At 37.3% G+C, this 23707-nt stretch overlaps 2 protein-coding genes across 2 annotated transcripts; one reads left to right on the top strand and one right to left on the bottom strand.

Moving 5' to 3' along the window:
- On the top strand, nt 1–7143 carry gch2 (GTP cyclohydrolase 2). Its single transcript, XM_057826495.1, has 6 exons — nt 1–669; nt 3031–3140; nt 3232–3287; nt 5945–5976; nt 6512–6596; nt 6674–7143. The coding sequence occupies exons 1-6, from the start codon at nt 189–191 to the stop codon at nt 6798–6800; spliced, it is 891 nt and encodes a 296-aa protein (XP_057682478.1). The 5' UTR covers nt 1–188; the 3' UTR covers nt 6801–7143.
- On the bottom strand, nt 3913–23470 carry cript (cysteine-rich PDZ-binding protein). Its single transcript, XM_057826497.1, has 5 exons — nt 23174–23470; nt 22921–22986; nt 20267–20321; nt 16667–16770; nt 3913–9039 (listed from the first exon to the last, which is right to left on the bottom strand). Exons 1-5 carry the CDS (start codon nt 23187–23189, stop codon nt 8975–8977), a joined length of 306 nt encoding a protein of 101 aa, XP_057682480.1. The 5' UTR covers nt 23190–23470; the 3' UTR covers nt 3913–8974.
- Between the last annotated feature and the right edge of the window lie 237 nt (nt 23471–23707).

Genomic DNA, 23707 nt, shown 5'->3' with positions numbered 1-23707 from the left:
CTTGAGTTTGACACTTGTAAGCTTGGACGCATCAGACAACCATTGTCGACATATGAGCAGACATGTCAAAGATTCCGCATGAAGTCTTTGTGTGTCAGCCTGCGTTGTCCTTCCTGGGAAGTAGTGAGCGACCATAATGCACAAGACTAATCAATACAGATTGATGATGATACACCCTGTGTCAAGTGATGGGGAGGAGAAAGCAGGAAGGGAATGTGCGCAAATTGGGAAGCGTGACTGATGACGATGATGTAGATGATACGCCCTGGAAATTGGTAGCTTTAAAAAGAGGGACCCTCTCCGGATCTGGACGAAAGCGCACTATCAACCTCAACATCATCACCACCACCACCACCATCATCATCATGAACGGCCACTGCAACGGGAACGCGAGCGACGTCGCCGCGGAGGAGTTCCACTGCAACAACGGCTTCGCCGAGCTGAGTGTCATGAAGGCGGCTGTAGCGTCTGCGGCGCACCGCAAGCTCCACGAGGGTTCCCGCAAAGAGGCCGAGGACCAGTGCCGGCTTCCCGCCCTGCAGGCCGCCTACTCCAGCATCCTGCGGGAGCTCGGGGAGGACACCGATCGCCAGGGTTTGCTACGCACGCCGCTGCGCGCTGCTAAAGCCATGCAGTTCTTCACCAAGGGTTACCACGAGACCGTCGACGGTGAGCCCCAAAATCTCACATTACAGATATATTAATATTGGATGATACTGCTCATTATATTGTACGATACGAGTAGGAGATGATCTAAAAATGTGCTGTCTTATGGCATATTATCACTTACAAACTAAGAAAACAACCTGTGCTAACGGTGTTAATGTTTTATTATTATTATTATTATTATTAACACTGGCTACCGTTGACGGCGATAGACGTGCACTTTAACCAGGAAAATTATATATTTTCAAAATTTATAATGATCAATGCAAAATAAATCTGTATTGACTTATACTAACTTTTTTGTGTATTGGTTCAGCCCACATCGTTCAATTCAAACCTTTGTTTTTAAAAACTACTACAGAAACAGTTTTGAAAATTTCCAGAAAAAATGTCCAGATTTTATGAGCAAATTTAAATCGCATTATTTTAAAATCACTTATATTATGTTAACATACACAATAAATACAGGCTCGTTAATCATCTCTTAACTATCCGGGAGTTTAAAAAAAATAACAAATAAACATTTGTCTTAAGACCACTCAACGTTGTCTAAATAAATAAAATTAAATATTAAAAAAAAAAAAAAAAAAAAAAAAAAAAAAAAAAAAAAATCTTTGTCAGGGACTAACAAAAATACAATAAAATGGAGCTGTCCTTCAAGTAAAACACTATTGCTTTTGCTTTTGTCCACAAGCACAGCCAAACAAAAAAAAAAAAAAAAAGAAAGCTCCTGTAGGCTGCGTTGAGAACACATGAATGAAATAAAAAGTAAAATTGGGAAGAAGGGGGTAAACCTTGGTTCACTACATTTCTCTGTCTAATTACCCTAAAAGTAGAAAACACATACAGGTGGACACTTCTCTCTAGGCAGCTTCCTACTCAAGTTTTGCAGGTTAGCAAGTTCACACAGTTTAAATGTTATGCTAACGCTGATGCAGGTTGGACTTTCAGAGGCGAAATTAGTGTTGTGTTCCCTACTTCCACAACATTGATGTCTTTTTACATTTCTTACAGTGGCTGCTGGTGGCTGGGGGAAAAAAAACATCTAATCTCCCTAATATCTAATGTGTGTGTGTGGGGGGGTGGGCGGGTCAAGTCATTTGCCAATCAAATGTGCGTTTATTGCAAAATATTACAATTGTTAGTCAATACTTTTCTAAAATTTCAACTGATAAATCAGAAAAATGACTTATTATTTTAAGAAGGTGTCAAAATGTATTCATGTTTTAATCTATGTCTATTTTACAAAGAGTACAAATATGAATAATAAAAAATGATCCTACGACATTAAGTTTGTTAAATTACCACAATGCCCTTAAAGAGTTTAGGGCTGCAGTTATCGATTATTTTAGCAGTCGATTAATCTATGAACTAGTGAGTTCGAATTAGGAACATTTAATGCGTTGCAGAATAAATTTTAGGCAATGTAAAACGAAGGCTTGCTAAGACTGCACTTTCAAAAGAGCATTAAATGGAGTACAAAATAAAATTCCCGAGTGTTTCTTCAAATTATGCAGAATTGCACCTTCATTTAACAATAAATTAAAATACCTGAACTTAGCCTCAAACTGTATAGAAAATTAATAAATGAGGATCAACTTGCATAGCAAAGGTCCGGTAGCTTAAATGCTATAAAATGCTAACGTTTTTTCGCAATGGTCTTAACAAATCATTCAAACGCATATTCCCACAAAAAACGTCTAAATATACCTATAAACTGAATTATGACTGCATTAAAAAAACATTAGCTCAAACAAAAACTTACCTTATGTTGGTCTTAACAGGGAGCGGATGAATTTAGTCATGTAAAATGAGTTATGCCATAGTCACTGTTGCCAGCAGAGGGTACTATATCCACCCAAATCAATAAAACTAAATGCAAACACTTTCAAAACAAACCATGACAACGCCACTCTAACTAAACGAATTCTCGAAGCAGCAAAATTTGATTCGAAGCTTTTTTCCTAATCGAATTACTCAAGTTAATCGATTAATCGTTGCAGCACTAAAAGGGTTAAAGCACAATATTCTGATTGATTGACGAATTTCATAAATGCTTTGAGAAATTAGGAATTAGAATCAAAAAACGCATTCTTTTTGAAAACTCTTGTTTTTGATTCGGAACCATTAGTCACCAGACAATTCTGTTAACCGATTCCTATCAAATTCCAGATCGTAACAAAACAGTCGACTTTTTATGGTGCCATTTTTGTGCATTAAAAACTCGATTAGTCAATAAGTTTTGAATAAACTCTCATCTCAGTCACTTTCACTTCTACTGAAACATGATAAGTCAGACTATCGGTCACTTCTGACCTCGCAAATAAAACTGAATTCCAAAATTCCATGTTTTTTCCCCTGCAGACATTCTGAACGACGCCATTTTCGACGAAGACCACGAGGAGATGGTGATCGTGAAGGGCATCGATATGTTCTCCCTGTGCGAGCATCATCTGGTGCCCTTTTTTGGAAAGGTGAAAGCCCTCGAGACCCAGATGACAAGCGCCGTCTCGTATTCGGTTCCGCTTTGGAAGGCAGCTGACTCTTGTTTTATCTGTCTTTTAGGTCCACATCGGATATATTCCCAACAAGAAAGTAGTGGGGCTGAGCAAGCTGGCCAGGTCAGTAAAACACGTGCATTGTCGGCGTGTTAGTGACGGCTCGGCGCGTTCTTCTGTTATCTTGACGCATTGTTAAGAGTTTAAACTTGGCGTCGGGATTCTAAACTCCCGTGAAAACGTTGTCTGTGGGAAACGGCGCGTGTCATCATTTCTCCAGTCAGATGGACTAAAGTACAGGAAGCTCAGTTGCGGTCGTGGCGTCAAAACAGCTGACTTTTTTAAAGGGTAATTTCAGGAAAAACCAGCAGGCACACTGCACAAAATCCACGTCTTAACAAGAATGTCTAGTTTCTATAGTAATAAGTACCTCATTACATTTAAAATAGGGTAAAATCCCATATAAGGTATAATTTAAGTAAGATATTTTGACACAATTTTTACTTGTTCCTTTGGAAGTTTTACTCTTTAGAAGCAAAAATTAACTTGTTTAAAACAAAAAGTACTTATTTTCAAAATGGCATTTTCTCCAGTGCAATACAACAGTCTAAAAATATATATTTTGAAAAATCTGAAAGATGTTAAAGGAAAGCCACATCAATATACATTGTCGCGCAAAAATTAAATCAAAAGATTGCAAAAAAATCATGTAAAAAAAACAATAAATCAAATAACAAGAATGCAAGCTCACATTTACCATATTTTTCAGACTATAAATCACAGTTTGTTTGTTTTTTTTTTTTTCCATAGTTTGACCGAGGGTGCGACTTATACTCTGGAGCGACTTTTGAGTGAAATTATTAACACATTATTGTATCATTTCACATGTGATTTATGTTATCTGAATAACTCTTAAAAGTTATTTTACATTAACATGGCAGGCACATTCTCTGTTGATTGTATATGCGCCTTCTAACATTAGCATACCGCACACTTTAGGCTAGGTTCATACTGCAGGTCTTGCACAAATCTGATTTTTCTTCATGTTTTTTTTTTTTTTTTTTTTTGGCGTGCTCGTTCAAACGGTCTTTTTCCATTCCGCCCATAAATGTAGCATGCATCCGCACTAACTCGCAGTCCGACACGTGCTGAAACATCAAAACAAATGCCTACACATGCTGGCTCTTCGTCATTCTAGGGCGATCATATTTTGATTTCTAAAAAGAAGACACATAACAGACAAAAATAATCCCCATTTAGTCTTTTATTCAAAGTTTACATGGATTGATAGAACGCATGCATCGACACCGTGCATGACGCACACACATACGGGCAGTTTGCCCCGACTCTCGGCCAAGCAAGCAATATTGCTCATTTGCCGCACAGAAAGAAAACCGAACATTCTCAAAAGAGACAACAATGCGAAACTTGGTATACAGGCATATAGTGATGCTGACTGGGCAGCTGATAATTCAGGCGCACAGAAAGAAAGCCGAACATTCTCAAAAGAGACAACAATGCGAAACTTGGTATACAGGCATATAGTGATGCTGACTGGGCAGCTGATACTTCAGGATACTTTGTTTTCTTGGGCAAGAATAGTTCACCAATTTCTTGGAAAACAAAGAAACTACCTACAGTCGCACTATCTACCTGTGAAGCTGAATATATGGCACTGGCTTCAACCATACATGAATGCCTATATTTAGAACAACTACTAGGTAGCATTGATCATTATCAGTACACTCTAACAACTGTAAACGATGACGAACAGGGGACAATCGCTCTTGCCAAAAATCCAGTTAATAGACAAAGATGCAAGCACATAGACATAAAATATCATTTTATTAGCTCTACTGTGAGTCAGTGAAGAGTAACATTGATGTATTGTCCAACGGATGACATCATAGCTAATATCATGACAAAACCTGCAACAAAGTTAAAATTGAAGAAGTTTGACATTGTTATTTTTGGAATTTGAAATGTAAAAGTTCATTTGTTAAAAAGGGCATCAACATGAGAGCAAGTGGGGGTGTTGAGAGAAATGTTGGGAGAAATGTTTTGTATTCATAAATATGTCCTCAGTTAATGTGGAAATGATGTTCCTATTGCGTGTTCTTGTTGACGTATTGTCCTTTCGCCACAAGATGGCAGGATGGGACTGAGTTGTCTAGAGTGCTACTTGTGGTACGTCATTTTTGTTTGACTTTGATTTGTGAGATTGCCTGTGAAGACAGCATGAGAGTGGATGGATCCGATGGTCGGTGGAAATTAAACACGCACAGTTTTGGCAGAAAGAAAACTTACTCTCCGTCAATTATTCCTACGAATGCAAAGTTAAGCTGCAACCACCTCAACAGCTGTGCATTAGCGTTAGCGCCTAGCTTGAACTCGGCTTTTACGCAAGAGGCGGGCATGACCAGAGTTCATAAAAAAATAAAAAGACAAGCCTGAAAATGCTCGGTTTTCTTTCTGTACACCAAATAAGCAATATTTCAATATTGTATATATGGCCGAGTCAGGGCAAACTGACGCACACAGATAATACTTATGTGTGTGCGTCATGTATGCACAATGCTGGCATGCGTTCTATCAATCCATATAAACTTTTAATATAAGAGTAAAACAGGAATTATTTGTGTCTGTTATTTGTGTCCTTTGTTTGGAAATTGAAATATGGTCACGCTAGATGCTTCAGAACTATAAAAGTAAAGAAATATATGAAAATCTGATCAATTGAAGTTAATGTGCTAAAAAGTCAATTGTTCTTTTCCTTGCAGGATTGTGGAGATTTTCAGTCGGAGGCTTCAAGGTGAGGCGCCAAACCCAATTTTACCTCATTGGCTACCATTGACAGTGATAGATGTCCAATCTATTTGGAAGGTTCAAATGGATTGGACGTCTATAGTTCGTAACCAAATGTTTTCGTGTTTTTTTTTCTTATGGTAGGAGCAAATATTTTGTTTTTTATTCATTCTTAACCCTTTGTTAGTAATTAAAAAGAGGAATATTAAATTAGTTTTAATTCGAGGTTTTTTTGAATAAAAAATGGGGGAGGGGCGGGAAATATTAGCATCCAATTTGTTTAAACTGGAACGAATGAATGCTCATCTTTCAATGCCATTGACAGCACTAGACCTCCCATCCATTTTGACACTGAAGGGCGAATTCAAATGAACATTCGTCCCTCTCAGTCAAAATGTATGGGACGTCGAGCACCGTCAATGGCACCCAATGAGTTAAATGAGGGCCCTTTAGTAAAAGAATCATAATTCATGCATGAAAGCGTAACACTCAAAATCATCGAAATTAAAGCTTGAACTTTTCTACATTATTGTCTTTCCCAGTTCAAGAGCGTCTCACCAAGCAGATCGCAATGGGCCTATCCGAAGCCCTGCAACCCAAGGGCGTTGCCGTGGTGATCGAGGCAGCGTAAGTCTACACACCCGCCTCCCAAAAATGTCAACACACACCTCATAACTTAGACATCCAAACTACTTTCCGTGCAGGCACATGTGTATGGTGATGCGTGGAGTGCAGAAAATGAACAGCCGCACGGTGACCAGCACCATGTTGGGTATCTACCTGGACAACCCGAAAACCCGGGAGGAGTTCCTGACACTCACCCAACATTGAGAACACATCAAGGCGTAGCAAACACACAAAAAAAAAATTCATCAAAGCTTGAAAGTTTTCAACGCCGCAGCTTTGACAATTTGCAAAATCACTGTGACTCCATGTGCCTTAATATTTCTATGAAGTATATTATAATAATCCATTAATCTTTTTTTAAATACGTGCAATTCTTGTCTCATACCGCCCTGATGGGAATTTCATTGGTGCTTGTGCAAAGTAGTATTGTTTAAACCTCTTTTCTGCTTCATTATTATTATTATTCCTATAAACATTCACTTTTTGTATTATAAGCTATTTGTAAGATATAAACTGTCATTATAAACTGTCTGTGTTAAAAGAAGGACCTGATGAGTTCAGCTTTTTTTTTTTTTTTTTGGTCATTATTTACCCAAATAAAAAGTACATAATTATGAATACAACGTTTTGGTGTTCTTTCAGAAACTACAGCGTCAACTTTGACCATATTTTTTACTTTGACGTGGGCCACATCCTAGTTTTGGTTTCCTTCTGAGTGCTATTATGTCTGCCAACTCAGCACACAACTGTGCTAACGTTGAATTTACACTACCTGTGGCACGGTTCCGTGACGGCTAAAAGAACATCAGTCAATTTCTAATGGTTGCGTTTGCACTACAAATGTCTTTGGTCGTCTTTGTTTTCTCCATGCTCAACGTCTACAAATGTCTGCGGCAATCAGAGGAAATCACGAGGGCTCTCACGAGAATGCACAAATTCAGACACAATATGTACTATGTACGTCCCGACGTCAGACACTTGAGAGTAAACAATGGGTAATTCGTGCAACATTTGTGTTTTGGTGTTTTATCACGACACAAATAATAAAATATAAATTATCGAGTTTGTCGTTTTTCTGCATGAGGATATTACAAGCTCATGAAAAAGTACATATTTTATAGGTTCATGATAATGAAAAATATGGAAAATAAATATTTCATCTCTTGAATATAATAAATTTGATCCTCGTCGACAAAAGTGCTTTTATTTTTAAAGGAAGCAGATAGTTTTATTTTGTATCAGTGCTAAATGCCCTTACCAGCCTGGTGGTATTGTAACTTCATGCAGTCCGGCTACGCCGTCCGGGAAAAATAGACTTCTGCATCAAGCCTACGATTACCTGCGGCACATCGTAGACGATTCCGCAGGCAGTGGAAAATGTCATATTGCTTAGTATGCAGACACAGACAAATGAAAAAAAAAACACAGAAAATGATGCAACTAGCAATGAAGGGATATACAAACTGTCAAATGGCAGCAACTCAATATCTCGGCAAGCCGCCTAGGATCGATTTAAAGACACGACTGATGAGCTGAAATTGGATGCAGGTACGACGTCGGGAACTCTCCTTGAGCTCTGTAAAAAATCAATCTGACCAGCAGCAGAATGTGACAAAATCATGCTTGTCATAGTAGCTTCGCTTGCTCGCTAGCACAGCTATTCTCCCAGTCCTGACCAACCACATCATAACCCGCAGCATGCATTGCGCACGTAAACCATGGCACCCTCTGTAGGTCAAAACATTTACTAAATATTATAGATTTTTAAATCATTGGCAATAATATAGGTTTCTCTAATAACATATTTTAGTAAAAGAGAAACATTGTGGCTCATTACTCTGAGTCTGAGGTTCTCTTAAAAAAAAAAAAAAAGAAGCATTGTTTACATTGTGCCCTATTGAAATAAATGAAACATAACGACCTTTTCCCATTTTGAATGTGAATATATATTCAAAAATGCATTGTTGTTTTCCTTACAGCAATTTTCAATTCTTACAACACCATCATTACAGTCCAATTAAAACCCTTAAGCTCTAATATCCATTTTTTGTCCCACCAAAACAAAATAAATATTTTTTTGTATGTGGAAACACTCCCTCACAAAATTCGTTTTGTGTTTTTCTCTGGACAGTCCAATGTGTTTATTGAAATGCGTGTTTTTGGAAGGAATTGAGGATTTTACTCCAAAATATACTGTAAATCACCTAAAATACACAAAATCATAAAGATAAAATTAGAAAGTCTCAACTACTGTATGACAAAATGTAATTACAGCTAATTTTGTGATAAGTGAGTGTTTTATGCACTCGGGTAAAGACAAAAACAGAAAGTGTGACTTCAGTAGACATTTTGGGAAGCAACACGACAGCACGGCGCAGTCACACAGAAGTCTGTTTGTAGTTTGTGGTGTCGAGAACCTTCTTGCCGCACATGGCACAGATTCCTGAGAACAAAACGAGGAGCACATGAGGGGGCCATGTCAAAATATCACCGACTTACAGTTGGGAGAACAAGTATTTGATACACTGCCAATTTAGCTGGTTTTCCCACTTGCAAGCCATGTAGAGGTCTGTAATTTGTATCATAAGTTCTCTTCAACTGTGAGGGACGGAATCTAATACAATATTCCAGAAAATCACATTGTATAATTTTTAAATAATACATTTGTATTTAACTGCATGAAATAAGTATTTGATACATTACCAACTAGTAAATATTTCGGCTCTTAGTTTTTTTTTAAGAACCCCTCCTGTTGTCCAATCATTACCAGAAGTAACTGCACCTGTTTGAACTTGTTACCTGTATAAAAGACACCAGTTCACATGCTCAAACAAACAAACTCCAACCTCTCCACAATGGCGAAGACCAAAGAGCTGTGTAAGGACATCAGGGATAAAATAATAGACCTGCACAAGGCTGGGATGGGCTACAAGAAAATAAACAAACAGCTTGGTGAGAAGGTAACAACTGTTGGAGCGATTATTAGAAAATGGAAGAAGTTCAAGTTGACGGTCAATCTGCCTTGTTCTGGGGCTCCATGCAAGATCTCACCTCGTTGGGCATCACGGATCATGAGGAAGGTGAGGGATCAGCCCAGAACTACACTGCAGGACCTGGTCAATGACCTGAAGAGAGCTGGAACCACAGTCTCGATGAAAACCATCGGAAACACATTACGCCGTCATGGATTAAAATCCTACAGCGCACGCAAGGTCCCGCTGCTGAAGCCAGTGCATGTCCAGACACATCTGAAGTTTGCCATTGACCATCTGGATGATCCAGAGGAGCAATGGGAGAAGGTCATGTGGTCGGGTGAGACCAAAATTGAACTTTTTGGCCTAAACTCTGCTCGTCGTGTTTGGAGGAAAAAGAAGGATGAGTACAACCCAAAGAACACCATCCCAACCGTGAAACATGGAGGAGGAAACATCATTTTTTTGGGGCTGCTTCTCTGCCAAGGGTACAAGACGACTGCACCGTATTGAGGGGAGGATGGATGGGGCTATGTATCGCCAGGTCTTGGCTGACAACCTCCTTCCTTCAGTGAGAGCCCTGAAGACCCTGAAGGTCGTGGCTGGGTCTTCCAGCATTACAACGACCCAAAGCACACAGCCAAGGCAACTAAAGAGTGGCTCCGTAAGAAGCATCTTAAGGTCCTGGAGTGGCCTAGCCAGTCACCAGATTTGAACCCGATAGAAAATTTATGGAGGGAGCTGAAAGTCCGTGTTGCCCTGCAGCAGCCCCGAAACTTGAAGGCTCTGGAGAAGATCTGCACGGAGGAGTGGGCCAAAATCCCTGCTGCAGTGTGTGCAAACCTTGTCAAGGACTACAGGAAACGTTTGGTGTCTGTAATAGCAAACAAAGGTTTCTGTACCAAATATTAAGTTGGATTTTTGTGATGTATCAAATAGAGCTGTCCCGACTAGTCGACATTGTCGACGTCATCGATGACGTAAATCCGTCGACGAGCACAACATCCCGTCGACGGTTAATGAAGGGTTAAAAATATATATGCGTGGAAAGTTCAGAATGTCGGACCCTTGGTATGCAAGCGGGGAAATCGGCAGAAAGCCAAAAACGCGCACCAGAGAGTCCAAAACATTGACTTATTTTTAAAGGAAGAAAGGAGGGTACACTATTGTGTCCTGTCTCTTCAATGCCAAGCTTGGCTGCACGTCGGCCGTGAATGATAACGACAGGAGATTGTAAGTCCATCTAACTAACTAATGACATGTTTATTGAAGTTGCCAAGCCTGTCGCGATATGCAATGATTCCATTTATCGCATGGTAAATAAAAATGAGGGCGGTCATTTTCACGTCTGCGTTTTATTGCTGCGCGCGCATGCGTGCCTACATTTGTGCGTGCGTGCTGATGGCATATTAAACTCCAGTTCTTTTCTGTCATCAACACGCTGTAGAATTAAAGTTCAGACATACAAAATAAGAAAACACATCTATATTAAACACTATATACGTTAGCATTGCTACATTGAAGTGAATGGGAAAAAAGATGACCTACTTTAGCCGGCTATAAAACAAGCACCCTTGTCCAAAACTTGAAGTTAAAAGGTGACACTTCAAACATGAAAAATCGCTGGTTAACAGCATTTGCAAAAGGACAAAAAATCTATTACTGACACCACATGCAATGACAAATAGTGATTTTTTTGTGGACTGTAAAGCATAAATTAGCGGTTTAGCGAGCGTACTTCCAGTGAACATTTCAAAATAAAAGCATGTCATGTTCGTCATATAAATAACGATTTCTGGAGTTAATCCCACATACTTCAGATTCTACACTAAGAATACCTTTAAAATGACACCCTTTATGAAAAATCTGGCAATGAATAATTATTATAATACAATTATATATAGTACTACAGTATACTGTAATATTAATGCTAGGTATTTTTTTAAGAATTGTTTTGAATCATGTTGGAAAGGTGAAGTCAGTGTTCTGAATCTGTTTACATTCCATTCTTTTGCACAAGTTAATTCTATCAGCATTTGAACTCATTGTTTGTGATTTATTATTGTTATTTATCTGTTTATTTGTACTTTAATAAAGAATTTAAGTGTTCCAAAATGTTTTTGTGAATTGATAAGCGTCAACAAAAATTTCATTGCTAAATTAGTAAAAAAAAAAAAAAAAAGTTTTTGTGAATTGATAAGCGTCTCAAAAATGTCATTGCTAAATTAGGGGGGGGGATAAATAAAAAAATAATTAAAAGATTAGTCGACTAATCGTAAAAATAGTCGGCTGATTAATCGGGAGAAAATTAGTCGTTTGGGACAGCCCTAGTATCAAATACTTATTTCATGCAATTAAATGCAAATTTATTATTTAAAAATCATACAAAGTGATTTTCTGATTTTTTTTTAGATTCTGTCCCTCACAATTGAAGAGAACTTTTGATACAAATTACAGACCTCTACATGCTTTGCAAGTGGGAAAACCAGCAAAATCGGCAGTGTATCAAATACTTGTTCTCCCCACTGTATGCTGTTGTTGTTTTTTTTTTTTTATTAACATTTTGGGTCACTGTTGGGACAAAGCGGGATTTGTACGGAGTCATATTTTATCGACGCGCAGACAGAGAAGCATTACTGGTGAGCGTGACTGTGGCATTGGTTTACACCATGTGCCTTTCCATTGACATTTAGACCGTGATGCTGTCACGTAAAATCATACTATTGTAAGGAAAAAAATGTCACAAAAAATATCGGGGATTTTGATAGAATCAGAAATTGACACAAATTAAAATAAATTAATAACAAAAGTAAATAAATGAAGAAAAATTTAAAATCAAATTTAAATGAAGAAATGTTGGAATAAATAAATGGAAACTGAATGAAAGAATTAATAGGGAAGGGCTGAGCATCAAATCACTGTCAACCCTCCCAGTTCAAATGGATTGGACGTCTATTTCCGTCAACGGTGTTGAAACATAATACTTCATAAATAAAATTTTTTTAAAAACATGCGGAAATACGAATTGAAATAAAAACAAAACAAATAAAAATGTAAACAATGTTGAAATAAAATGGACATAAATACAAATTTAAATAAATACATTTAACAAAATAAAAAAATGGTGGAATAATTGAGAATGCAATAAAAACTGAAATGCGTGAAAAACTACAATCAGAAGTAAAAATAGTACAATTTAAAAAAAAAAAAAAAAATGACGATGTGAGACGTTCATTCCAATTTGACTATTAAATAAAAACAGAAATACGTAAAAAAAAAAAAAATCATAAGTAAAAATACTGTAAGAAAAATAAACTAAAGAACTGTAAAACTGAAATGCATAAAAAATACTATAATCAGAAGTAAAAATACCATTAAAAAATTGAAAACTCATTCAATGCCATTGACAGCTAGAGCCATCTAAACCCATTTAAAGAGGAATGACTCGCATTGTCCACTGCCATTGACGTTGTGAGACATCCAATCCAATTAAATAAAAACTGAAATACAGTGGTACCTCTACATAAAAAGTTAATTCATTCCAGGACCTTGTTCGTAAGTCGAAATAGTCGTATGTCGAGCAGGATTCTCCCACAAGAATACAATATAATTCCATTAATTCGTTCCTTTTTTTCACCAGCTGCACTAACCTTCTTGGAACCCATGTGAATTTCTCTTACACTGCTGGCCAAAACTATTGGCTCCCCTGTAATTCTGTCAGATAATCATTTTACACAAACTGCCAAACTCCAAACTGCCATTTTCAGACCTCTCCACAAGTGTTCTATGGGATTCAGGTCTGGACTCATTGCTGGCCACTTCAGAAGTCTCCAGTGCTTTATTTCAAACCATTGTCTAGTGCCTTTTGAAGTGTGTTTAGGGTCATTGTCCTGCTGGAAGACCCATGACCTATAAGGGAGACCCAGCTTTCTCACACTGGGCAAATTAGAACTATGCTGCAAAATTTGCTGGTAGTCTTCAGATTTCATAATGCCACGGTCAAGCTGTCCAGTGCCAGAGGTAGCAAAGCAACTAGACCTGAAACGAGTACTCGAGCAACTCGAGTAACTCGAGTTTAAAAACTGATCCGAGTAATTTTATTCACCTCGAGTAATCGTTTATTTTGACAGCTCTAAGCATCACGTTTTGCTAGGACTACCTTTAATGCGGGACTACGCGCTGTCATGTGCGGAGAGGAAGAAGGGGGGAAAAAAACAAAACTTACCGCAGCCGACAGCCGCCACAAACGACGCCGACGTTGCTAAATACTAGCCCGCACAATGCCACATTGGTAACAGGTAGCATCTGGTGCGTCTCATAGAGATCACATGTATGTTGAACTAGATGCGAAATGACAGACTCGGCCGCGTCTGGGGAGCGTTTGTAAACAGCCGCCATCTTAAAGCAGTACAGCGCTAAGCGCTAATAAAGAGCGCTAAGCGCTAATAAATAAGTTTAATGTTACTGTCGCTACTAGCTCACGTAACGTTAGCCCTGCGGAGGGCTAGGTTTCAATTAATTATGACCACTGTCGATGCGTGGCTAACGTGTCTTACATACAGGCTTTAACATAACATAGCATTGTGGAGTGATGAGGGTGTAAAATAAAAACTTAATCATGCTAACTATCAATTTTAGCTCAGTAGTCATTGCTGGATAAAACACCAAGTAGCACTGGTCCCTGATGATGCTCCAATACAGCCTGTATCATACATTTATTTTGAACACTGCAAAAACTCAAAATCCTATCAGGACTTACAGTTTAGACTAACTTAAAACTTAACTAGAACTTAAAAATGGCTTGACACAAAGAGAAATTCAATTGAAACACGTGGGAAAAAATCCTAACTTTTAAGTGATGTGTGTTATCAAGTGTAACGGCATTTTTAGGTAATATATATATATATATATATATATATATATATATTTTTTTTTTTAATAAGATCTAAAAGTTTTTTGAGTGAAAGCAGTGAATTAGTCTTTTTTTTTTTTTTTTTTTTTAATTTTAATTCTAGTTACATCTGAGATGCAATTGTTGGCTGTTTTCAACAATATACATCGAAAATAAAGACATTGATTGACTGAAAATGGTTCAAGATTAGATGAAATGTCTTGTTTTCTCATGTATATGTATAATTGCTCTTCACCTAAAAATATATTTGTTTTATCCGATTACTCGATTAATCGATAGAATTTTCAGTCGATTACTCGATTACTAAAATATTCGATAGCTGCAGCCCTAAAAGCAACCCCAAAACATCAGGGAACCTCCGCCATGTTTGACTGTGGGGACCGTGTTCTTTTCTTTGAAGGCCTGTTTTTTTTCCCTGTGAATTCTATGTTGATGCCTTTTCCCAAAAACCTCTAATTTTGTCTCACCTAACCAGAGAACATTCTTCCAAAACATTTTTGGTTTCCTCAGGTAAGTTTTGGTAAACACCAGTCTGGCTTTTTTATGTCTCTAGGTCAGAAGTGGGGTCTTCCTGGGTATCCCACCATAGAGTCCCTTTTCCTTTAGACGCCGACGGATAGTATGGGTTGACACTGTTGTACCCTCGGACTGCAGGACAGCTTGAACTTGTTTGGATGTTAGTCGAGGTTCTTTATCCACCATCCACACAATCTTTCGTTGAAATCTCTCGTCAATTTTTCCGTTCCATCCACATCTAGGGAGGTTAGCCATTGTGTCGTGGGCTTTACACTTATTGATGACACTGTGCATGGTAGACACAGGAACATTCATGTAGTTGGAGATGGACTTGTAGCCTTGAGATTGCCCATGCTTCCTCACAATTTTGCTTCTCAAGTCCTCAGACAGTTCTTTGGTGTTCGTTTTCGCCGTGCTCAACGTGGTACACACAAGGACAAGGGACAGAGGTTGAGTCAACTTTAATCCATTTTAACTGGCTACAAGTGTTATTTAGTTATTGCTATCACCTTTTATGTGCCACAGGTAAGTAACAGGTGCTGTTAATTACACAAATTAGAGTAGCATCACATGATTTTTCAAAGGGTGCCAATACTTTTGTCCGGCCCATTTTTGGAGTTATGTGTAAAATGATAATGTTTTATTTTTTTTCCCCATTCTCTTTTGTGTTTTTTCATTGCAAGCAAAATCAATGAAGATATTACTACCGAAGCATTTGTATTTGCAATTATTTTCTGGGAGAAATTGAGCATTATCTGACAGAATTGGAGGGGTGCCAATACTTTTGGCCAGCAGTGTAAGTCTTTCGGGAAAACCAAGAAACTGTGGCGCTTTCATAAATCATCGTATTTCAAGCATGGCGTCGGCTGTAGAAACAAATGACGAGTCAAATTTTACATCGGATGTCAAGAAGATCGTGTGTCAAAGCAATCCTATGTCGAGGTACCACTGTACATAAAAAAATAGTCATAAGTAAAAATACTATTTAAAAAGTAGATTTAAAAATTAAAATACCTATTTACCGCTATTGACAGCAGTAGCCATCAAACCAATTTAAACAATAATCGCTGTCATTGTTGTTTGATCATGTTTCACTACCATTGACGGTGTGAGATGTCCAATCCAATTCGATTGGTCTCTCAGTCAAAATGGATTGGATGTCTCGCACTGTCAATGGAAGCCCATGAGTTGAATGCTTGTAATTATCAATTATCATTATCATTACATTATCATGTAATTAAACCACAGTCTAACCTCAGTTGTTTCAGAAAAGCATTTAAAAATTAGTTTCACACAAAAAAATCAGAAGTACTTCAAATACTTTGGCACTGTGGTTCCCACTGCTTTCTTGACCTTTTCCCATTTCTTTAACAAAAATGACACTTTAATGAATTATTCGGTAATTTCTATTTCACGGACACTGATAAGTCCCGTAAAAAGAGAAACATCTCATTTCGAGACAAGACGAATGGAGTGCGCACAATCAATCAAAGGCGATTCATTCCCCCGACGCTACTGTTAACATTAGGATTTTTTTCAGAAAAAGAAGAAAAGGGGAAACTGGGGGTTTCAAATGTCATTTTTTATCTGCGGTTGAGCGCGTGGAGAATGCGTTAGAGCTCTCCCACAGGCAAAAAAAATAGAGAAACTCCATGCGCAGTGGTACTGACCTTTTTTGTAAGCACATCCTTGGCAGTAATGCGAGCCTGACTGATGGACCGAGCTTTTACATATACGACACGTGGCGAAACCCGTCTTGCTGTACGGGTCAAACCTGGAAGAGAGATTGGAAAAATGCTTTCTATTGCTGTCAATTAGAGCTGAAACAAATACTCGAGTAACTCGAGTTTAAAAACTGATCCGAGTAATTTTATTCACCTCGAGGAATCGTTTAATTTTGCCAGCTCAAAGCATCACGTTTTGCCCTGACTACTTTTAATGCGGGACAGCGCGCTGACGTCACATGCGTAGAGGAAGAAGCAATAAAAAAAATAAAATAAAATAAAAAAAACTTACTGCAGCCAACAGCCGCTACAAACTACGCCGACGTTGCTAAAAACTACGCCCGCATGATGCTAGTGTGGTAGCAGGTAGTGTCCGATGGGTCTCACAGATATCGCATGCATTTAGAACAAGATGTGAAATGATAGACTCGGCCGCGTCTGGGTAGCGTTAGTAAACAGCCGCCATCTTTAAGCAGTAGACTTCTCAGCGCAAATAAATATAACGTTACTGTCACTCGCTCACGTAATGTTAGCCCTTGGGAGGGCTAGGTTTCTATTGATTATGACCACTGTCGATGCGTGGCTAACGTGTCTTACATACAGGCTTTATTTAATCTGTAAAAACACAGCGCTGTAGAGTGATGAGGGTGTAAAATTAAAACATAATAAAGCTAACTGTCAGTTTTAGCTCAGTAGTCATTGCTGAATAATACACCAAGTAGTACTGGTCCCTAATGTGCTCGAATACAGCAGGTATCATATATTTATTTTGAACACTGCAAAAACTCAAAAACATCGAAAATGAAGACATTGATTGACTGAAAATGGTTCAATATTGGATTAAATGTCTTTTTTTCCTCATGTATATTTATAATTGCTCTTTACCGAAAAATAAAAAAAAGTTTTATCCGATTACTCGATTAATCGATAGAATTTTCAATCGATTACTCGATTACTAAAATATTCGATAGCTGCAGCCCTACTGTCAATGGCAGCAAACGAGATAAAAGTAAATCTTATTTATTTCTTTAATTTGTATTTACTTCCCTTCTATAAATATTTAAATATTTCTCTTCTTTAAATTAAGAAAACCAACAAAAAAAAAAACAACTCGGCAGATATTTTTTTGTCATTAAAAAAAATAATTGAAAAAATAACTAACAAAATGGAAAAACCTGGAAATGTGTTATTTATTTTTTCTTTTATGTATATTTTATTGGAGAATTAAAAAAAATATATATATATATATTTTACCTTGAAAGAGGAAATTACAAATTCTCTACTATCTTTTTTAAAGATTATATAACCGTATTGGCCCGAATATAAGAGGGCCCTGATTATAAGACGACCCCCTCTTTTTCAAGACTCAAGTTAGAAAAAAAGACTTTTTGAACACCAAATTAATTTTTATACAGAAAATAATTACAGTACATCTGAAACAAACGATTATAACAACATTTTTGAGAGAAAAACCATGTTTTTTGCCTCATTCAAATCTTAATATCTGAACATTTAAATATGTAAACTAAAGTGCAATCACATTTGTAAATGAATGGCTTCTATTTTTTGAAATGTAAATAAACCGATCTATTGTGATAAAACAACAAAACTGCAATACCTGCATCAACCATCAAAGTGAAGTCTAACTGTAACTGTAGTCGTGAAACAAATCTGAATAAGGAAAAACATTGCAATAAAATAATGCAAACTGGTTAAACTTGAGAGTAGCTGAGATCTGTCATGACAGAACATCGCTTCAATGATATCTGGCGCCATCTAGTGTCGTGAATGGGTATAACGTCTAGACCGCAAATATAAAACGACCCCCACTTTTTCAGTCTTATTTCAATGCAAAAAACACTGTCTTATATTCGGGCCAATACGGTAAATAAAAAAGGGGGAAAAAAACTTTTTTTTTCTGTTTTTTTTTTTTAAATAGGAAAAAAGGCAAATATTCCTTTTTCATTTTTAAGTTGTTAAAGTGATCCTCTAACTTAAATACATGTAGGCTCTGCTGCCTAAACTCGCAAAGTAAAATGCCACGATGTGCTGCTTTTGGATGCAATTTCCAGTCAAATGGAAACAAGGGGAGTGAAGTGAGTGGTCAAGGTGGAATTATTATTTTTTGTGAATAAATGTGCATAAGTGGAAGCTTCTCCCCCTTTTTGGTCCCTGTAGGCACGTATCCTACCCACCACGCGTTACAACTGGCGCCCGAACATTTTTTCTGGATCCTCAGTCAAGTAAGGGATCCATCTATTTTCTGGATCCGACGGTCCCACCGCGTCTGCAATACTGGTTTCGGATCTGTCCATTTTTTTGATTCGTCGGTCCCACAGCGGCTTTTTGGATCAGTCTATTTTGTGGAATCGACGGCCTGATCGCGGCTGCGAATTTGCCATGGGATCGGTCTAATTCCTGGATCTTCAAGTGAGTAAAAAACATGGATTTGGATTACTATTGCTATCTTTTATGTTGACTATTCTTCGTGGGAGTTTTCCCCAAACCATACAAAATAATTAAAGCACTATGGCACGCTACAGTGACGACAGTGACTCTGACGTTGCCCTCACAACAATGTTGGAGTTCGTCAGGGAACGCGTGTTTGCTTACTGCTGAGCTCCCGAGTGAAGAGTGGTCAAGGTGGAAATATTATTTTTTTTGTGAATAAATGTGCATAGTGGAAGCTTCTCCCCTTTTTGGTACTTTTATACACGTATCCTAGCTACCACGCGTTACAATGTACAAGACATGGATTACACAAGGTGTGCTCTTTGGCCTGTACTGTATGTAAAGCACACGACAGCTCTGGATGCTAACAATCTACATAATTATATTGGGATAAGTTTGAAAACGCAATATGCTTACCTTGAATATCTGCTAATAAAACCGGAGTTCCAAACAGCATTCACTCTCGCTCCCAACTGGCGTTCCAAACAGCATACACTCTAGCATCACCAGTTTTGCCCAACTTTTGTCTTATCAGGTATTTGCTGCACGCATTTTTCACTGAAGCTCGTCTTGTGAACTACCGACAGTGCTGTCCTGCTCTTCACTTTTCAGATCTGGTTCAAATAGGAAGGGTAGAACTGACGACACGTTGGGAAAGCTAACGAGTGACACGCTGGAATTTCGGCAACGGGACCAGTGACGTCATTCACTGCGACTAACAAGAATGCCGACCTATCACTTAAAATAATTTAACTAACTTTACTAAAACAAAAACATTGAGGGGTTTTAACATCAAATTATTATAACTCATACTAACATTTATCTTTCAAGAATTACTTGTCTTAAAAATAGAGGATCCCTTTAAAAAAAAAAAAAAAAAGAATTTCCCCTTTATTTTTAAAAGATTTTTTTTAATGAGATTTTTTTTTTTTACTTTCATGGTTTACTTTTTAATAAATAAAATTTTAATGATTTTCATTTGAGTTATATTTCAGACTTGAAAAACAAAAAAAAATTTTTAGAATTCATTCAATTTTAACGTCTCCTTTTTTATGATATTATGAGCTCCTTTGTTCTTCTTTACGTAAAACTTACCTGGCTTTCTTTGACGTCAGTAACTTGTTTTCATTGCGTTTGCGACCTCCGCTCTCTGGAACATAGAAAATCACAGCCACGCGAAAGAGTTTAGTAATAGTTGATAATACATATTGCATGATAGTGTCGAAGAACTTGTTTCACATAATAGAATTGTCAATTGCTCTTTCTTTGAGTGAAAAGCAGAAAAGTTGCAATTGTTATGGTTTAACCAAAGAAAAAGGTTTCATATTAAGGGCGTATCGCACAGCCATCCACATTACTGGAGAGTTTTGTGCGGAAAATGAAGTGACGTGTCACGCTGAGAGAGGAAGGAATACAATGCTGTTCTCTGAGTAAGTCTGTTGAATGAGGAAAACACCTAAGGAAATCTACAGCATTTGAAGACCAAAACACATCCAAAATGCTTAGTTATTACATTTCTTATTGCGATGGGAGAAATGACTAGCTTGAGTTCCAAAGACGAGTCTTTTAATTTTTTAATTTAATTTTATTTCACATGGAGGGGTGCGCACCTGTCCGGAACTAATCTCTTGTTGATTTTGAACTCATAAACAAAATTGGCAGGAGATTTTGTCATTTAAATGTTCATAACGAGACATCAATTGTTATTGGAGGTACTTTCGAGCAAGGCTGGTAGACTGACAAATTTAGGGATTTTATAATTTCACCACACAATGTATACGTATTGCGCAGCGATTAATTTGTAAATCATAAGGTGCCTGAACGCAAAGTACATATGACAGTGCAAGGATGACGACACGGGCACAGGTCCCAGAACATACGCAGAAAATAGTACTGAAAACAAAACGCAAACTTTTCTTTCTTTCTTTTTTTTAGTGCTTTTCTGACTCGTTTTGAACTATCTTTCCTCTCTCTCTCTTTTTTTTTTTAAAGACAGTAAATGCAGCTGTCTTTTTGGCATGTTGAAATACCGTTTGATCCTGGCTGGTTGCTCCCCAGATGCTGCAAATTTAAATTTTTTTTTAGTTATTTATTTATTTTTTTAATATCAAGGGCGTGATTTGTTGGTCCAGCTTTTCAGTGCATCAACAAATCTCTGAGTCTTTCAAATTACGTTAATTTTTTATAAACATGCAATTCTTGAGATTTCTTCTGTAAATGAATTTATGCATATTATTATTTTATTTTATACTGCAATTTCCGTAACTCTGTGTAATATTCTGATATAATGGTTTCCGAGACACCCTGAAGTGCATGCAACGTTACTGTTGTTTTGGTCACATGATGCGGGAGTGAGATAGAGAGGCACAGCCTGCCAAGAGCCCCAAACTTTGTTCCTGCTGTTAGCTCCATGTGTTAAGAAAGAAACAAAGTTGTCAGCACGTCGTGTGTTAGATACCTTTGTCTACAAAAAGCTCAAAACAAGACACTATGCACGGTCCGTTTAAGAGACGCTGGGACTGGAGAGCTGTGAGTAGTAGGAAGAGAGGGGGAAAGTTTGCGGTTGAATGAGGCGACAGTCCGCTGGTATTTTTGAAATTATTTTCTTATTGTTGCCACAATAAAGTGGAGAAAACCATCAACGTCTCCTTTCCTTCTTTCCCCCCAACGTTTTAAAATTATTAGGGCTGCAGCTATCGATTATTTTAGTAGTCGATTGTTCGATGAACTGGTTAGTTCCAATAAACGAGTAATCAGATAGGGAACATGAAAAATTAAAATACCTGAGCTAAACCTCAAATGGTATATAAAAATAAATAAGGATCCATGTATAACAAAATAACAATGTCTAACTTACATAGCAAAAGTCCGCTAACTTAAATGCTATAAAACGCTAACGTTTTTTTTTTTTTTTTTTTTTTTAAACAATATTCTTAACAGATAGTTCTGACATGTATTCCCAAAAAGAAATGGCTAAATATACCTATAAACTAAATTACTAATGCCTTAAAAAAATCATTACCTCATACAAAAACTCGGCTTATGTTGGTCTTAACATGGAACAGCTGGATTCAGCCATGTAAAATGAGGCAGACAAGAGGGCAGAGTGTATCCACCCAAATAAATAAAACTAAAGGCAAACACTTTCAAAATAAACCATTACAATGCCACTTTAATTAAACGAATACGCGAATCACCAAAATTTAATTTGAATATTTTTTTCGAATCGAATACTCGAGTTAATCGATTAATCGTTGCAGCACTAAAAATTATTATTATTTACTATGCACGAGAGGTGCCGGATCTGCCCAAATAAGTCCCGGAACACAGGGAGGCCGAAATCAGGAGGTGCCGGATCTTGTTCCAGCGAGATCCTGCTCAAATTAACCCCTGGTATTGCGTTCTCGGAGTATGTGATATGGTAGTTGGCAGAAGTATATTAGTACTATAAATAAAACTACAACTGAGATATTGTATGAAAAATAAACATCACATATTATGTCATTCTGGTAATATCAATCCCTCACGGTATATGAATAATTCTAAATAAATAATGCTCATTTTGATATTGAAAGCTGTTTTAAAATGTTTTTTTTCCAGGTGGTTTAAAGATTGAAATATTTTTTTTTTTTGTGGTTAAAAGTGTCACAAAAGAAAATTCTGGGAATTTTTGTTCAGTTTATTTATTCTTTGGGAGATAGGGGGTGACTGATCTTTTCTACCTAAATGCGTACTGTGACCCGTCATACCTATCGTATTTCGTGCTCCGTCCTTCCACGTATCCGGGGTGATAACTCTACCAAGCTTCTTCTCGCCTGAGACAGAACAACAACAATAGTCATATTAAGTCACACACCTTATCTTGACATTTGAGTAAAATTACAGGGGATTTGAGCTATCAAATGGTAGCTATGATATCTTACGTTAACGTTACTTCTTTTTATGGAACACAAAATAGTGAGCTCATATTTGACAATAAATAGGCGTTAAAATAAAACTTACATTTTTCACAAACCATGTTTTCTGGCGGTATTTGCTCAAAAAGCGATTTAATTAAGGCTAACTCGCTAAATTCGTATCGTTTACAACGCTAGCTAGGTTAGCTTGTTATGGTCGAAAACATCCGGTTGTGATGACGTCAACTAGTCTGATTGGGCAAATGCCGCGTAATCCGCAAATGCAGCTGTTCCGGTTTGAAATGCTCTTCTATTGAATTATATGAATTTTAGTCATGGATATAATGTATAAGTATGCATATCAGTAGGACGGAGGGAAATTTAAAACATGAAAGAGTTGGTCTTATGATTCCCCTTGCTGACGTCAACATTCTGATTGGTCACAAGAGTAGGTAACTCCGAAATTTGATTGGTTGAGAGTGGTGTCTTTCAACATTAAGAATGAAATCTATATATAGATAGATAGATAAGATTAATAAGATTTTATTTATCAAGTCACTAATTTATTCATGGAAATATGTTAGCAGCACATAAAATAATACATTAAAACATTTGCTATCCAGAAAAGAAACCTAAGAGG

Source organism: Corythoichthys intestinalis, chromosome 21, assembly GCF_030265065.1.
Source record: "Corythoichthys intestinalis isolate RoL2023-P3 chromosome 21, ASM3026506v1, whole genome shotgun sequence".
Classification (NCBI taxonomy): Eukaryota; Metazoa; Chordata; class Actinopteri; order Syngnathiformes; family Syngnathidae; genus Corythoichthys; species Corythoichthys intestinalis.
This window is presented reverse-complemented; position numbering and strand designations above follow the sequence as displayed.